Here is an 18,463-nt window from a genome sequence, read left to right as displayed (position 1 = left end):
ATTCCTAGCAGTGGAACTGCTGAGTCAAATGAAAAATTTTGATAGACATTAACAAGTTGCTCTCTAGAGAGGTTTACATGTGGTAGGCAGAATAAGAGCCCCCAAAGCTATCCATGTCCTAATTCCTGGAACCTTTGAATATGTTATCTTCTGTGGCAAAGAGGAATTGACATTATAGATGAAATTAAAGTTGCTAATCAGCTGACCTTAAGATAGGGAAATAATCCTGGGTTATCTGGATGGGCCAGTTGTAATCACAAAGATCCCTAAAGAGAGAACCAAAGACATGGCAGTGTGATAAGGACTTGGCTCAAATTTGCTGGCTTTGAAGTTGGAGGAAGGGAGCTAGGAGCCAAGGAATGCAGGTGACCCCTAGAAGTTGGAAAAACAAAGAAAGGAACAAGGCAAGGAATGCAGCCCTGCTTCTAGCTTTGCTTTTAGCCCAGCGAGATCTGTGTTGGATTTCTGACCCACAAAACGAAAAATAATAAATGATAAATTTGTCTTGTTTTTATCCATTAGAGCCTTCTCTCTTTTTATTTTTATTTTTTATTTTAAAGATTTTATTTATTTGAGAGAGAGAGAGCCTGAGAGGGGGCGAGGATCAGAGGGAGAAGCAGACTCCCTGCTGAGCCTGGAGCCCGATGTGGGACTCGATCCCGGGACTCCAGGATCATGACCTGAGCCGAAGGCAGTCGCTTAACCAACTGAGCCACCCAGGCGCCCCTTGACTTACTACTTTTTTTTTTTTAAGATTTTATTTATTTGCGAGAGAGATAATGAGAGACAGAGAGCACATGAGAGGGAGGAGGGTCAGAGGGAGCAGCAGACCCCCCGCTGAGCAGGGAGCCCGATGTGGGACTCGATCCCGGGACTCCAGGATCATGACCTGAGCTGAAGGCAGTTGCTTAACCAACTGAGCCACCCAGGTGCCCCCTTTCTCTCTTTTTAAATAGTTTCCTTCTTCATATGAGCACTCCTTTCTACATTATTTGAGGAATGTTTACAATTTCGTGTCTTATCATTCATGTTTTTGGTTCAATGGAAAATTTGCAACTGTAATTATCTGACTGTTACACTTTTGTTCTTTGCTAATTAACTCTTTGGAAAATTCCCATGTGGGATTGGGCCATTTTTTTTTTTTTTTTTTGGCAGTGGCTAGGATGTGAGCAGGAAGTGCCGAGGTGTCATTTCGGCAGGGCTGATATCACCGCTGACCAGCCTGCACTGCAGAAACGCTGTGGGAATAGAAGTTGGTCAGTGGGATTTGTTTTCTGCCACCAAGATGGCAGCCTCAATGAGTCACTACTTTGCAAGACGGGCCAGAGGCACTGTGTATGCAGAAACGTTTACATCTCCATGGTAGCTCAAGTGACCATGGTGAGTGAAATTAACAGAACGTAAATATTCCTCATCAACTCATTTAATACCTCCAGGGCAGACTAGCAGTAGTAGCTGTACCCGGTCTTTTCTCATTCTGCATGTTTAGTCTGCCCTGAAATGGTGTTGGTTCCTAAACTCAGGAGCTTCCCTGGGTGAAATCTGAAACTGGCTCCTAGATCTAGAGGACAGTGAGAGATTGAAGAAAGAGGCAGGCCACTCAAGATTAGTAGGTGAAAGTTTGGTGTTTTTTTTTTAAGATTTTATTTGTTTATTTGACAGAGAGATAGCGAGAACAGGAACACCAAGCAGGGGGAGTGGGAGAGGGAGAGGGAGAGGCAGGCTTCCCGCCGAGCAGGGAGCCCAATACGGGGCTCGATCCCAGGACCCTGGGATCATGACCTGAACTGAAGGCAGACGCTTAACGACTGAGCCACCCAGGTGCCCCAGTAGGTGACAGTTTTAATAAGCAAGGGAAATTACACAGGAGGCTTGTCTTAGGCAGCCACAAGATGAGTAGAGCTCTGCACCCACCCACCAGAAACCTAGAAGTTTATTTGGAGGACTTAACTGGGTTCAGTCACATATACCATCCAGATGGTCTCAACAGCATTTTGCTGTCTCAAGGCCTGTGTTCTTCAAACGACTCCTGTTGTGAGAATGGTGGGTAGAATGTACACTCAAGGACAGTGGAGGGGGGTGAGGAGCTTCCAATTGCCCTGGTCCACCTTGTGGGTCAACCCGTGGTCATTGTCTTCTTGATGACCTCCTCCAACATGAGGGAGCCCCCTAACCCCCATACGTTGAACCCTACAGACTGGCTTGACCATCTCTGTATTTAACATCTCTTCAAAGATATTTATTGAGCATCTGCTATGCTAGGTATTTAGAATATGAACTCTTAGCCATGCAGAACTAACAGTTTATGAAGACAAATAATCAACAATCACAGGAACAAGTGTGAAAATGCTATTGTGGCAGTTGCTACAAAGAAGAGACACATGGATTTGTAGTCAGGAGATTCTTCCTTGTCAGGGAGAGCCGAAGAAAGGCCTGGGTGAAATATGTAGATCTGTGTACATATGTTTGTATGCCACCATAGGTAAAGGGCATAGAGTAAGTAAAGGACCTAGAAACATTGCATAGCCAGGTAGAGGAGGATGAACAGAGACAAAGAACGGCCAGAGAGTTGAAGGGAAACCAGAAAAGGGCTTGTATCCAACCTGAGGAGCCAAGCAAGGAGAGTGCAGTTAAGACTAGTAAGAGCACAGGATGGGACGGTGTGTCTGTATGATTCAACAGGATTTCTATGCCGCAGGGGCCGTGAGGTGGTAGGGCACACCTGGATTCAAGTGTGGTCCTGTTCCCCTTTAGCTGTGTGGCCTTGGGGAAAAGGCTGTCTGGCCTCAGATCTTGCATCTGTAAAATAGAGATGATACCTTCCTCCAAGAGTTATTGTGGAGATGAATTAGCATATGCAAGGGGTCTAGCACTTTGCAGCTTCTCAATAAAGATTGGTTCCTCCCTTTCATTATGTCTCTGTCCACTCATTTATTCATCTGTTTTAGCTGTTACTCCTTGATGATTTAGCATTGGTTTTGGTGACTTACCTGTGAGGGTCAACACCGGTCCTGTTCCCGTAATCCCTGCACTCGCCTGGGTACCAGCAAGCTGTTGTGAGCCAACAAATCAGTTCTCTGGATATGGGAGGGAGCCAAGCATACACCTATGTGCCTCTTGGTATGCAGACAGACAGAGCAACAGGGATTGTGTGAGGACATAATATACCCTCCTTCATCATACTGAGCTTTTCCATTCCAGGGAAAGGAACTCCAATTACCAAAGTGAATGCCTAATTCTTGTCTCAGGACATGTTTGTGCACTTGCACTCCTGCAAATGCAGAAACCTCCAATAGTTTAGTAATAAATGACTCATCACAATTTCAGATTTCTTTCCAGAGACAGCATTGACCCTCCCAGATTTTTCAGATGGGCTAGAAGCAGCCACTCCCTCCTCCTTTCCTTCATTTTGGTCTATCAAATACAGTGAATGGACAAAAATGCAGTTTCCCCTACTGGTTAAGAGCTTTTCCTCTGCCTGCCACCTCCGATGGTTTTTAGTGTGGCCCTGCCTTTGGCAACCACTGTTAACTATTAACCACTGGGGGATAACGTAATTCCCTGCTTGCCTTAGGTTAATGAAACGTCAGAAAAGAGAAACGGACAAATATTTCCATTGCCAAATAGAAATACAAGGATAAGTCTGAGATTGAAACGGCTGGTTTCTTATTATTGACGGGGGCCATGTTTTCCAAACCAAACACAAGGACATAACATTTCTCAAGCAGGAGAGTACTTTCAGGGACAGGCTACTCTATTAATTGGAATTTTTTTTTTTTTAAAGATTTTATTTATTTATTTGAGAGAGAGAGAATGAGAGAGAGCAAGCACATGAGAGGGGGGAGGGTCAGAGGGAGAAGCAGACTCCCTGCCGAGCAGGGAGCCCGATGTGGGACTCGATCCAGGGACTCCAGGATCATGACCTGAGCCGAAGGCAGTCGCCCAACCAACTGAGCCACCCAGGCGCCCTGGAGTAGGAACTTTTTTTTTTTTCCATTTTTTTTATTCTTATGTTAATCCCCATACATTACAACATTAGTTTTAGATGAAGTGTTCCATGATTCATTGTTTGTGCACAACACCCAGTGCTCCATGCAGAATGTGCCCTCCTCAATACCCACCACCAGGCTAACCCATCCTCCCACCCCCCTCCCCTCTAGAACCCTCAGTTTGTTTTTCAGAGTCCATCGTCTCTCATGGTTCCTCTACCCCTCATTTTCCCCCTTCATTCTTCCCCTCCTGCTATCTTCTTTTTTTTTCTTTTTTTTTTATTCTTATGTTAATCCCCATACATTACATCATTAGTTTTAGGTGAAGTGTTCCATGATTCATTGTGCATAACACCCAGTGCTCCATGCAGAATGTGCCCTCCTCAATACCCACCACCAGGCTAACCCATCCTCCCACCCCCCTCCCCTCTAGAATGGGGTAGGAACTTTTGAGAACAATTGACGTATGTCCCCTGGGGCTTGGGGGTGCATACATGTGAACATACAGAGTATTCGCAATAGAGTGACTGTTATTTCCGGTCTAGGGATTTCTTTCTTTCTTTCTTTTTTAAGATTTTATTTATTTATTTGAGAGCGAGAAAGAGAGAGAGCACATGAGAAGGGAAGAGGGCAGAGGGGGAAGCAGACCCCCCGCCGAGCAGGGAGCCCGATGCGGGACTCGATCCCGGGACTCCAGGATCATGACCTGAGCCGAAGGCAGTCGCTTAACCAACGGAGCCACCCAGGCGCCCTATTAATCGGAATTGTTAAAGAAATTCCAGGGCTCAGCGGCCCCATAGCTACTGAACATGGGAAGCACTTAAATGATACCGGAGCTAATGATCATATTCCCCTTCCAGAACGGACCCTGTAGACATCTCAACACAGTGACGGGGGCCATAAAGAGAGGAGCTCCCCCGGCCTCCTGCGACCCAGCCACCAGCGCGGCACCGGGTCCTGGCGCGGCCCGCGCGCAGCCGGGGAAGCCCGTTCGGCACTGCGCGTGCGCCGAGCCCCGCTCGCGTTCCAGGTGGAAGGTGGCGCGTTCGGGCGTTCATGGCAACGCCACGCGTCCGCCTTCTGGAAGCCTTGGCTCCAGCTCCCGCACTGTGAGACCCGTCCGGGTGGGGGGACCGGGGCTGAGTCCGGGGTGGGGACGGGTGGGGGGACGAGGGGGCTGGGGGCAGGGGCAGCCGCTGGGAACGTCTGCCCCAGGGAGTGAGCTACGCCGGGAAAAATCGGTCCAAGGCTCAGCACACAAGGAGCTTTTCATTCCAGTCCTTTCGCCCACGCAGGGAACGATGCCTCTGGAAGTGGTGGTAGAACTACAGATCCGGGCGGTAAGAGAAGTCGGCGAACCTCCACTCCTCGCTCCAAATCACTCTTTCCCCAGGGCTCCTAAATGGTCGCCATCTCCTACACCACCTCCTCCCCGCCTCACCGCACGCACATCATCATTATCTTTTGGGGCAGATCGTACCTGTGTCCCTAAGAGCTCTACATTGGTCTTCCCTGATTTCTTAACCTTTAATTCAGCCCAACCTCTTTCAACATTTTTGCCCCCTAAAGGACTTGTTAGCTTGATCCTAAAATTGTCTGTTATTTTAGAATAATCCTGCATTAAGTCCAAGAAGAATTTTATCTTTCCCCAGGATAAAGATTTGTGAAATAATAATAAAACAAACAAACAAGCAAACAAACAAACAAACAACCCGCCTTTAAATAACAAGGGAAGAATTCAATTTCAGAAAGCCCAATCACTTCCTGATAACTTGCCACCTCTGTGAACCAATGGAATATGTATTTTTTAAAGATTTTATTTATTTGTCAGAGAGAGCGAGAAAGCACAAGCAGGGGGAGCGGCCGTCAAAGGGAGAAGCAGGCTCCCTACTGAGCAAGGAGCCCCATCTGGGGCTCCATCCCAGGACCCTGGGATCATGACCTGAGCCAAAGGCAGGCACTTAACTGACTGAACCACCCAGGCATCCCCTAATTGAATATTTTCTAAGTATTTCCCCTAGAGATGGCTCTGGCTTGCTAATTCCAAAAGGGGTCAATCAGTCAACACTTCTGTTTTATAATTATCCACTGAATCCGGCCTAAGTGAGGTGCTGTGGCAGAGTGACTTCATTGTTCCTGTTTGGGATCAGTCACTACGCCGAATTCAGCTTCTGTGTTCCAATCCTTCCATCCGTAGTCCGTGACAGACTGTCATGCGGCTTTACCTCCCAGCTATAGGGGCTTCTCTACTGGTCGTGATTACAAGCACATTGTCGGTAAGTTATGGCCACGGAAAATCTGGTGAGCCTCCATACAGTGACAAGTGCTGTGGTTTCATGATACATGCAGTTCTGAAAGACAAAAATGTCCTGGATTTCTCCCATTTCGCTGAGAGCAAATAGGACTAGACTCTATCAAATTGTGCTACATCGAGTGCTGCCGACCCTCAAAATTTTGCAGTAGGGGTAAGGAATTCTTGAGAAGCTGAGTGATAAAGCAGTCTTCCATCAAGGCAAAAATGGAACAAGTTTTCATCTCACTTCATTCAACATTATTGGTTACTTTTATTTTCAGTTTTAAAAGGTATTCCTCAGTGTACAATTAATTTACAGTAAAATCATTTTCTACTCTAAAGTATTTCAGAGACATCAGTTGAATTGATCTGTGCTTTAAAAGCCTGCAAACTCAGGTCCCCAACGACTAAGACAGGGAATTCCAGAAGTAAAACCAGGAACCAGAAGATAAAACTGTGAGCTCCCAATATTCAGACTTGTGAACACCGCTAAAGGAAATATCATTGCTTTCAAAAAGATCTGGCCTGAATATTGCTGGATTAAAACAAAAGATCTAAGATTAAACAATAAAGCAAATCACTTAGAGCTTTATAGTTTGGCTGATTCAGCAAGAGAAGAGGTAGTCTTGTGTTCAGGATGTTGTGGGAATACAAGTGATTTTATTTTCCTTTGAGGAGTTCCTCCGGGTGCCTCTCACACTCAGAAAGCTCACACTTCTACCCAATCAGAGCCCACTTGTCACACCATTCTCCAGATTCCAGTGTGCCCCTCTATGTGACAGATGAAAGGCCATAATCCTCTTTCTATAAATGTCAAAATAATCCGTCATTATCTGAAAACACCAGTGCCAGAGATAATTCAAAAGTTCTTATTTTTCAGGTAGAACAGCATTTAAAGCACATCCCCTTTTTGGTCTTCCCTGCTCAAAGAATAATGAGCAGAGTCCATCCTGCATTTGGTGGTCTTTGGTCTTGTGATTTGGGGAGGCACTGTGGATAAACTGCTTTAAATGTGAAGGTCAAAGTAAAGGGAAATTTAGGAGTTAGTTATGCCTTGTGCCTGCTATAGCAGTGGGCTCCCCTGATGAATTTCAAGTTAAATACTGTTACCTAAAGTGTGCTGTATATGGGGAAATGGAATTCCATATGAAAAACTTTAATATACAGGGTCATCCTTGTGATACATATAAGAAAGTTTATGGCCTTGCACTGCCAAGAACCAAGTTATTTTCCTATTACCTAAGTAGAGGAGCGTTATTCTTTATTCAGTAGAGATGACGGGCAGCAGAGCCCCATCTCCCACCGTACTGGCCCACTGACATAGTATGTGGTAAGCCCACCCCCAGCCTCTTAGTTCCTGACATCCTCAGCTTTTCTGTCCTCTGTCATGCCATGCTATTTGTCATCAACAGAATTAAGCATTCGGTCATAGTCCCATCCTTCCATTTCCGTGGGCACTGTAGATATGCCCACCTTTAAGTGTTTCTTCTTCAAGTAAGTTCTTGGCTTGTTCTCTAAATGCAAAAAGATAATATTAGAGAGTAATGGGAAATAAATATTTAAAGAGTTTTTGAGGAGGTAGAGGGAAAGGAAAGCAAGATATGTACTATAATCTCTCTTCTCACTACCCAATCCACAAAGATGGAAGAGACAATATACTAAGAAAGCTTATCAAGAAAATCAGGATTAAGAAGACACTGTGGCAACAGATTTTCAGGGAATAAATGAGAAAAACCTGTCCTAGACTTTTAAAATACTGTTTAAAATCTACCTCAGGAAAAGAACTAGGATTAGTAGGTGGCTCATCTGCATGTATATTGACAGAATCATAGTTGTTGTTGTTTTTTTTTCAAAGTTCACTTTACAAATGATATGTTGACTTACAGGATTACTACAAAACCCCAAATTTACTTTTGTCAACTTCTTAAGAACAGCAGGATTATAATCACCCCAGCTTGTTTTCTTTGCAGTTGTCCTGGAGATATAAAGTTGTTGAATAAATATATAATAGAGGGCTTTTTTTTTTTGCTTTCTGTAATATGGCTGTGGTCATAATGGCCAGCATGTTCTCCAGAGTAGCAACCCATCAAGACGGAATGACACCTGAAATCCCAAAAGAAGCCTGAAATGTCCTTAGAGGGACAAGCAGGATTGCTGCTGGTTTACGCCGGCTTCGTCGCATGTGGAAACCTTCAGATCTCCCGGTGCCATAAATGAATGAAATGGTGTCATTGTTGGTTCCACAGTACGAAGAGGACCGGGGCATTGTGCGGCGAAAGCCAGCAATAGTCCACGATGCTGTACTGCGTGTAGCCCAGAAAAAAGCCAAAAGCCACGTCAGTGACATTGTGCCGCCCCAGCATGACCCTGGAGAAGCCCACGATGAAGGCCCATAGGACCACAAGCACCCTCAGCGGAATGGCCAGCACCAAGTGGTTCAGGATGAACCGCGACACCAGGGCGGCCCTGGTGGCATGGCCCGAGGGGAAGGAGTACTTGTCCACCGAGAGGGTGACAAACATGTCCATCTGGTTGTGGGCCGGGCGGCGCCTGCGCACCAGCCCCTTGATCAGGGCCACCAGCAGCAGGTCCAAGAGCAGGGCGAAGACCAGGTTCATGAGCACCTCGCGCCCCGCCCAGCTGTCGCTCCTGGACAGGCAGTAGAGGGCCCCCAGGAGCCAGGGGACGCCGTGTCCCGAGATCTCCAGCAGCTTCATGAGGGGCCGCATGCTCCCCCAGGACGAGCTCTCTCCGGCGCACACGCCCAGCTTCTTGGACAGCCACAGGTCGATGGCCAGCAGGGAGCGCAGGGCGATGCCCAGGAAGGACGGGTTCAGGTCCATGCGGCCTTCCTCCGGCGGCGGGGCGGGGGCTGCCTGCGAGGGGCCCGGCCCGGCCAGGGGGAAGGAGCCGCGGCGGTGCAGCGGGCTCTCGGACGCGCGCAGCCGGGCGCAGGTGGGGTCGGCGCCGGGCCCGCGGCTGCCGAGCAGGGCCTGGAACTCGACCCTGCCGCCGCCGCCGCCGCCGCCGCCGCGGGCCGGGCTGCCGGGGCTGCTGGTGCTCGAGGCGGACGCGGCCAGCGGGCGTCCGTCCGCGTTCCTCCGGGGGCTCGGCATCGCGGCGGGGGCCCGGACCCCGGGAGCCGGCCGGCCTAGCGAGAGGCGCGCGGCCCTGCAGCCTCTTCCGCTTGCGCACTGCCATCCCGGAGGGGCGGGGACAGGAGCCGGCGAGAGGACGATTGTGACACCTGGCGGAGACTGGAACTGGCACTTGAGGAGGGCGAGGACAGGGGGAGATGGGGGTGTGGGAGGTCCAGGGGAAGGGGTGCGGGGGTGGGAGTTCAGGAGAAACAGAGCTGCGTTTAAAAAACGACACCACACAAGCCCTCTTCTCTGTTTTTTCTTTGTTTTTAAGATTTCTTGTCCAGGGGTGTTCCTTCCTGACAAGCAAGATGTGTACCTTGGGGTGTACCTCCTAAATCAATACCTGGAGACCGACTGCTTTCCCCCTGTGTTCCCTATTACGATTCAGCAGAGCATGAGGTTTGAAAAGGTGATCTCGACTTTCTCATTGCCAAATACAGAAGTTTAAATGTTGTTGTCTGGTGATCATCTAATGGGTCTTATAAAGTTATTTTGTACATTTTCTTAAAAGAAAAAATGACTTGGGGCACCTGGGTGGCTCAGTTGGTTAAGCGACTGCCTTCGGCTCAGGTCATGATCCTGGAGTCCCGGGATCGAGTCCCACATCGGGCTCCCTGCTCGGCAGGGAGTCTGCTTCTCCCTCTGACCCTCTTCCCTCTCGTGCTCTCTGTCTCTCATTCTCTCTCTCAAATAAATAAATAAAATCTTAAAAAAAAAAAAAGAAAAAGAAAAAGAAAAAATGACTTGAAGGCACCTCAGAGCAGTACAGAACCAGAGTTGGAGGACTTGCTTTTGCATTGGAGTCTGAGCCAAGTTCTGTCAACCTAGCGCTAAATGCCCTGGTGGATGCTTTCTATTCTTGGAATTCCCATGGCATTTTCTAACTGGAGCAGAGAGAGCATTTTCCGAATGTTCTTGGAGGTGTCAGAGGCAGCTGCATTACATTTATGACAGGGATTATCAGTAAATTAGTGGACCTTAGAAACAAACTTTTGTAGACTCAGAAAAATAATGAAAAAAACTATATTCAAATTAGTAAGATTCCTGTATCTGAAATCCTGTAACAAAACAAGCCTCTTCAGATTTATTGAATTTTCTTGGGTCGTCCCTGGTTTATTTAGCTACAGTGATAAAGGCTAGGTTCTAGTCCAGTGAGTATGAACATGATATTAATAGAACATTACAACCTTCTTCCCAGTTTAATTTAGAATATTAGTTTCATTATTATGAATCATGCACAGTTCTTTGAAGTTTTCGTTTTGGAATTTGGAGGCGGAATCAGTTTTAACCTTGATAAGTCTAATGATTTTCCCCCAAACAATATCGCTGAGCTGCTCTTTGGAGGAGGGGATGAGTATGGGAAGGCTGGATAAGGTAGAGCCCATCATTTTTTTTTTTTTTTTAAGATTTTATTTATTTGACAGAGCACAAGCAGAGGGAGAGGGAGGGAGAAGCAGGTTCCCTACTGAGCAAGGAGCCCGATATGGGACTCGATCCCAGGACCCTGGGATCATGACCTGGGCCGAAGGCAGCCACTTAACCGACTGAGCCACCCAGGCGTCCCAGAGCCCATCATTTTTAAAGGTCTGGATGGTGTTGCCCAGAAAATGACCTGTTTCCAACTGAGACTGGGAGAGGAGATGAGGATTGATTTTCTAAAAGGCTAGGGCTGTATGTAATGTTTTTGGAAATCACAGCAGAAATTTAAATAGAGTCTACCAAACTGGTTGGATAAGAGAGGAGAGGAATAAATGGGTATTACCTTGGGACATATAGTCAGAATCCAGAGGAACCCATTTCTACTATTTAGATACTGGTGGTGGTAGGAAGTGGGTGGTGAAAGTCCAGTCTATTTTTCCCCCTAGGAATATCCTTATTAGTTTATCAGGTTTCCTTCTATAGAAGACTTTAAAAAGACTTCCCTTTTAAGAGAAGCACAAGGATACAAAAATCACAGAAGCACAGAATGATAATTCCGTAAATGACCTTGGAGGTCATCTAGTCCAACATCCTTGACTTGTAGAAAAGGGGGGATCAACTTCGGAGACATTAGACTCCAGATACCACTACTCTGTTGCAAAGCTGTGCATTTGAAGATTGCTAGTCAAACATGTATCACGGAGCATTTTTCCTTTTATAAAATGCAGTTATTTAAAAATTTTGAAATATTGCCCCGTGTGTGAGCTGTTCGGGTTCCTATTCCAACTTTCTCCCACCCGGCTCCATCCAATTTTCTTGTATTTGTTCCATTCTCTAGCTGCAAATACTTGCAGCAAATATCAAAGACATTTTCTCCTCCTTGGACCTGCTGTGTAACCCAGAATTAATGTTCTAAAACATTTGGATAAATAAGAAATTGCTCATCAAGAATGTGTGACACATTGTGTTTGGGCAGTTACTCCCCAGGATCACAGTTGAGAAAATCCGTAGACATGGATGAAGTGAAGGGATGCAAGTTGAAATAATTCAGGGGAAAAAAACCCCTCACCTGCATTTGCTTGATAAATCTAAGTCAGTAAGACAAAAATAGATTACAGGGGATAGCCTCCACTTTTGTACTTAAAGGTGAGCTGGCTTTGGATCGAGAGCAGATGTTAACCATGCTTAAATTTAAACACTATTTAAATCAGAACTTAAATGCCTGAATCAAACTCTGATGAAAACTTTCATTTCTTAGCGGCTTCCAGAGTTCAGGGAGAAGGGCGTGTTCCGCTTTTAATCTCAGTCCTGGGGCGCCTGGGTGGCTCAGTCGTTACGCGTCTGCCTTCTGCTCAGGTCATGATCCCAGGGTTCTGGGATCAAGCCCCGCATCGGGCTCCCTGCTTGGCGGGAAGCCTGCTTCTCCCTCTCCCACTCCCCCTGCTTGTGTTCCCTCTCTCGCTGTATCTCTCTATCAAATAAATGAACAAAATCTTAAAAAAAAAAAAAAAAAAATCTCAGTCCTCTCCCAGACCCTTCAGCTCAAGGACAAAATAAGCAGATTTGGCATTGGCTGGACAGATATCCCATTTGTCTTGTGCTTCACGATATACTTTAAACTTATGAGGCTCTCCCTTGCTCTGGTTGTTTTGGGTTCTGTAGGAGTATGGGTTATAGTGCCTAGTTTTCTTTTGTGTTACACATAGATAGAATTTTTACTTACGTTCCTTTTTAGCACAACCAATTGCTAAGGTCATTTATTCAGTTAACATCATTTAGTGAGTGTCTGTGGTATGCAGAATGTATTTCTAGGTACCCAAGCAAGACTCTGAGGTTTGTGCTTTGAGATGTGCTTTTAGCAGCGAACTGTAGGGCTAGGTCAAGTTGATGACATTTGGAGCATGTGGTAGATTCAGCTAACTCAGATTTTCCTTGTGCTTGGTACTGTGTTCTCATTCTACAGTCATTCGTTGAGCTTTTAACCACATACCTGTCAAAGATACTCCTGTTGAATTTTAAAATATTATATGGCTGGAATTGGCATGTGTTAATTATTTGGAAGAATATAATCTACATTTGCCATAAGCGTATATATATATATATATATATTTTTTTTTTTTTTTAAGATTTTATTTATTTATTTGAGACAGAGAGAATGAGAGACAGAGAGCATGAGAGGGAGGAGGGTCAGAGGGAGAAGCAGACTCCCTGCCGAGCAGGGAGCCCGATGTGGGACTCGATCCAGGGACTCCAGGATCATGACCTGAGCGGAAGGCAGTCGCTCAACCAACTGAGCCACCCAGGCGCCCCGCTATAAGTGTATATTAATAAATGTTTGAAAATTTATTTTCACCTTTTTTTTCCCTGCAGGTATTTGAAAATGCCATAGATCCTGGAGCTGTAGCAGACATTTTAGAAAGTAGGTGCTCTCAAAACAAAACAAAACAACTGCTGTGTATGTAATTGTGTGTACAGATATAAAACTCTACTATATTCTATGTTGTAATATTTCCATGTTTGATCCATATTTATATTCAGGAGAGGCTATGTCAAATTTGAATCATGTTTTTCATTCTCTTGCAGACTCTTTTCTGGATAGAGATGGGACTTACTGGATGGTACACTTCTGTTTGTTCATTAATTTATTTACAATTAAATGGTTTTTGTATCTTCACACAGTTGTGTAACCATCACCATATTAATTTTAAAACATTTTTATCACAGAATGAAGCCTTAAACCCATTCTTCCTTATCACTCCCAGCCCTAGGTAACTACTAACCAATCTTTCTGTCTCTGTAGATTTGCTTATTCTGCATATTTCATGTAAATGGAATTATACAATACGTGGTCCTTTGTGACTGGCTTCTTTCACTGAGCATAATGTTTTCAGGATTCATCTTTGCTACAGCATGTGTTAGTACTTCGTGTGCTTTTGTGGCCAAATAGTGTTCCATTGTATGGAGATACTACATTTTATTTATTCATTCATTGGTTGATGGATATGTGGGTTGGTTTCACGTTTGGGCTGTGATGAATAATGTTGCTATGAATATTTGTGTACAAGTTTTTTTGTCGGCATATATTTTCATTTCTCTTGGGTATATACCTAGGAATAGAAGTGTGGGGTCATATGGTAATTCTTTTTAATCTTTGGAGAAACTTTACCAAAGCAGCTGAATTATTTCACATTGCACCAGCAATATGTGAGGGTTCCATTTCTCCACATCCTGGCCAACACTTGTTATTACCTGTCCTTTTGATTGCTAGCCATCCTTGTGGGTATGAAGTGAAATCTCATTGTGGTTTGATGATGTTGAGCATTTTTTCATGTGTTTATTGACTGTATATCTTTTTTGGAGAAATGTGTATTCAGAGCTTTTGCTTATATTTTAGTTGGGTTGTTTGGTTTTTCATTATTGAGTTGTAATATATAATGGACTTGTAATGTATGGAGTTCTTTGTATATTGTAGAGACAAGTCCCATATCAGATGTATGATAGATAAATGTTTTCTTCCATTCTTTGGATTATCTTTTCATTTTCTTGATGGTGTTCTTTGAAACACAAAAATTTTAAATTTTGATGAATTCAGTTTTATCTGTTTTTCTTTTGTTATTTGCACTTTTGATGTCATAACTAAGAAAGTATTACCTAATTCAAGTCACAAAGATTTATGTCTATGTTTTCTTCTTTTTTTTTTTTTCTATGTTTTCTTCTAAGCGTTTTATAGTTTTAACTTTTACATTTAAGTCTATGACGCATATTACGTTGATTTTTGTAAATAGCATGAAGTAGGGGTCCAACTTGCATCTGGATATCCAGTCATCCTGGTACCATTTGTTGATAAGAGTATTTTACCCCCATTGAATAGTATTGGCATGTTTGTTCAAAGTCAACTGAGTGTAAAAATGAAGGTTTTTTTTTTTTAAAGATTTTATTTATTTATTTGACAGAGAGAGAGAGACAGCAAGAGAGGGAACACAAGCAAGGGGAGTGGGAGAGAGAGAAGCAGGCTCTCCTCTGAGCAGGGAGCCCGATGCGGGGCTCGATCCCAGGACCCTGGGATCATGACCTGAGCCGAAGGCAGACACTTAACAACTGAGCCACCCAGGCACCCCAGGGCTTTTTTTTTTTTTTTTTTTTGACTCTCTATTCTGTTGATCCATATATCTATCATTATGCCAATTCCACACAATTTTGATTACTGTAGCTTTGTAAGTAAGTTTTGAAGTCAGGAAATGTGAGTCCCCTACCTTAGTTCTTTCCAAGGCAGTTTTTGCTATTTGGATTTCCTTTCCTTTCCATATGAATTTTAGCATGTCAGTTCCGCAAAGAAGCCAGCTAGGATGTTGAAAGGCATTGCACTGAATCTGTGGATCCACTTAGGGAATATTTCCATCTGAACAATATTAAGTCTTCCAATCCATGAACATGGGATGTGGTGAGAATTAATTGAATGTAAGGAATTTGGAGCCTGAGACAAATGAAGTGCTAAACATTACCATTGGAGTGATGGTTGGCAAAGATATATTCTTTTTTCCTACTTGGAAAACCTAAAATTACAAGCTGTCTTAGCTGTTAAGTTTCTTGGCATTTAAAATTCTGTCCTCATACACTCATATCTTTTTCATAAGTCTACAAAGGGACAATTTTACTTTTTTTTCATATATTTCCAGCTTCTTTGAGACATAATTGATGTATAACACTGTGTAAATTTAAGGTATACAATATGTGGTTTCGATACACTTTTATATTGTGAAATGATAACCACCACAGCATTAGCTAAGAAACTCATCACATCACATAATACCATTTCTTTTTTGTTGTGAGAACATTTAAGACCTACTCTCTTAGCAGCTTTCAAATATATCATACAGTATTAGTAACTATAATTGTCACCATTATTGCCTATTTTAAAATGTTTTCACTTCTCATATTTTGTGGGAATTATCTTTATTGATTTTTAATTGTTATACCATTTATGTTTAAATTAAGATTTGAATTTTATTCTTGTCCTTATAGATTTTGTACATGGGCTCACTATTTGTAAATACATTTTGGACTCAGGAAGTATAAAAAATGTGATATTTTATGTCTCATTTATATAGTCAGAGAGCATAGTGTTTTTTTTTTTTTTAAGATTTTATTTATTTATTTGACAGAGAGAGACACAGCGAGAGAGGGAACACAAGCAGGGGGAGCAGGAGAGGGAGAAGAAGGCTTCCTGCTGAGCAGGGAGGCCGATGCGGGGCTTGATCCCAGGACCCTGGGATCATGACCTGAACTGAAGGCAGACGCTTAACGACTGAGCCACTCAGGCGCCCCAGAGAGCATACTGTTTTAAGCAAGATAAACTTATATAGGTTAATTGACAACAGTTGTATTGTGAATTTTTAAAAATGATAAGTCGTTTATTATGTCTGTGACTTACGAATATGTTAAAAAATTTTTTTAAAGACTTTGTCAGAGAGAGAGAGCACAAGCAGGGGGAGCAGCAGAGGGAGAGGGAGAAGCAGGCTCCCCGCTGAGCAGGGACCCTGATGTGGAACTTGATCCCAGGACCCTGGGATCATGACCTGAGCCAAAGGCAGATGCTTAACTCACTGAGCCACGTCCCTTATGAATACACTTTTAAGAGAGAAAATATTGCATTCATTTCATCAACACTTTTCAGGGCATAAAATACCAATTACTCTCATTCCATGCCTTTGAATTACTGGGTCTCAAAATACCTAAATCATTGTTGGTACAGCACCTATTATTATTATTATTATTATTATTATTATTATTATTATTAAAATAAATGGGATGTTATGGCAGTGTTAAACTTAGCAATTAATGAACAACTCCAGCAATTTTCTTCAGTATTAAAATCTCATTTTTTCCCTTTTAGGCTTCCTAACCAGGTTTGAATTAATACAACTAGTACCTCCAGGTAATGTGCCAGTAAATGCATTTCTAAAATAGCTTATTTTGTTTGGAAAGGATTTTGGCATGACAGAATGGGATTGGTATTTACAAGTTGTGCTTTCTAGAACACTCCCTTTTTTCCCCCACCGGTCTTTTGAATTCTGTCCATTCCTGGAAAAGTAACTTTATGGGTTTGGTGGCAGTAAGCATAAGCAGGCATTTGACTTTCTATTTTTTCATAACTTTATCTAATTATCGTCAAATAATAAAATCATGGCTCAGTTTCTTTCCAGTTGTTGCCTTTGACTTTGTTCTAATTTATGGGGCATGTGTGTGTGTAATACCCAAAACTGTCTTCTGTGTTAGATGCTAGAACAGGGTTGGCAAACTATAGGCCCCAGGCCAAATCCAGTTTGTTTTGTATGACTTGTGAGCTAAATTTCTACGTTTTTAAAAGTTGAGATTCATATACTCTATGTTTAATTCATATACTACAAATTTCACTGTTGTCAAGTGTACAATTCAGTTGCTTTAGTATCTTTACAGAGTTGTGCAACCGTCACCCCTATCTTATTCCAGAACATTTTTATTATCCCAAAAAGAAACGCGTAGTCATTAGGAGTCCCTCTTCATTCCCTCTTCCCATAGCCCTGGCCACAACTAATCTACTTTCTCTGTTGATTGGCCTATTCTGGACATTTAATGTCAATGGACTCAGACAATATGTGGCCTTTTGTGTCTGGCCCCTTTCACTTTGCATGTTTTCAAGGTGCATCCACGTTGTGGCATGTATCATTACTTCATTCCTTTTTAGGGCTGCATAATGTGCTTTTATGTGGATGTACCAAAGTTTGTTTATCTATTTGCTGGTTGAGGGACATTTGGGTTGTTTCCACTTTTTGCATATTATGAGTAACAGTGCTGTCAACATTCATGTACAAGTTGTTGTGTGGGTACATGTTTTCAGTTCTCTTGGGTATATACCTAGGAGTAGAATTTTTGTGTCATATGGTACCTCCGTGTTTAACTTTTTTTTTTTTAAGATTTTATTTATTTGAGAGAGAGAGAGAGTGCACACACACGTACATGCAAGCAGGGGCAGGGAGAGGGACAAGCAGACTCCATGCCGAGTGCAGAGCCTGACGCAGGGCTCGATCCCACGAACCCTGAGATCATGACCTGAGCCAAAATCAGGAGTCAAATGCTTCACTGACTGACCACCCCAGGCACCCCTCCATGTTTAACTTTTTAAGGAACTGCCAAACTGTCTTCAGTTCTTACATTTTTTTGAATGGCTGGAAAAATTTTTTTAAGTATTTCATGATGTGAAAATTGTATAAAATTCAGACTTCATTGTCCATAAAGTTTTATTGGAACACAACCATGCTCATTCGTTTAAATATTGTCTGTGGCTGCTTTTGTTTATGCTGGAGTTGAGTAGTTATGACCATGTGGTCTGCAAAGCCTAAAGTATTTACTGTCTTGCCCTTTACAGAAAAAGTGCTTGCTAGAATTGTGGGACTGTGGGAGGAAACTTTTCTGTGGTACCTTTGCTTCATATGTCTTTTTTTTCTTCAGGATTTATTTACTTGAGAGAACACAAGCATGGAGGAGGGGCAGAAGGAGAGGGAGAAGCAGACTCCCCGCTGAGCAGGGAGCCTGATGGGGGGCTCCATCCCAGGACCCTGGGATCATGACCTGAGCATAAG

At 43.5% G+C, this 18,463-nt stretch overlaps 2 protein-coding genes across 3 annotated transcripts in view; one reads left to right on the top strand and one right to left on the bottom strand.

Annotated features, from left to right (window-relative positions):
- Positions 1-5,025: 5,025 nt before the first annotated feature.
- The window catches only part of SPATA6L (spermatogenesis associated 6 like), a 47,708-nt gene continuing 34,270 nt past the window's right edge, over positions 5,026-18,463 (top strand). Inside the window, exons 1-5 of one of the 2 annotated variants that reach the window (XM_035029141.1) lie at positions 5,026-5,098; positions 5,285-5,329; positions 9,697-9,834; positions 13,215-13,263; positions 16,738-16,779. In XM_035029141.1, the coding sequence (XP_034885032.1) occupies positions 5,291-5,329; positions 9,697-9,834; positions 13,215-13,263; positions 16,738-16,779 (268 nt within the window). In that variant the 5' untranslated portion in view covers positions 5,026-5,098; positions 5,285-5,290. The remainder of the gene's footprint in view (positions 5,099-5,284; positions 5,330-9,696; positions 9,835-13,214; positions 13,264-16,737; positions 16,780-18,463) is intronic. The other variant, XM_035029142.1, reaches the window with a different exon arrangement.
- Positions 5,932-9,398, bottom strand: PLPP6 (phospholipid phosphatase 6). Its single transcript, XM_035029143.1, has one exon. The coding sequence runs from the start codon at positions 9,396-9,398 to the stop codon at positions 8,511-8,513; it is 888 nt and encodes a 295-aa protein (XP_034885034.1). The 3' UTR covers positions 5,932-8,510.

Source organism: Mirounga leonina, unplaced genomic scaffold, assembly GCF_011800145.1.
Source record: "Mirounga leonina isolate KUSES-001 unplaced genomic scaffold, KU_Mleo_1.0 Mir_224, whole genome shotgun sequence".
NCBI lineage: Eukaryota > Metazoa > Chordata > Mammalia > Carnivora > Phocidae > Mirounga > Mirounga leonina.
The sequence above is the reverse complement of the archived record's forward strand: the minus strand, read 5'-3'. Positions and strand labels throughout refer to the sequence as shown.

Bases quoted from the DNA above. Each gene is read 5' to 3' on its own strand.
- PLPP6 (XM_035029143.1), bottom strand. From the start codon at position 9,398: ATGCCGAGCCCCCGGAGGAACGCGGACGGACGCCCGCTGGCCGCGTCC.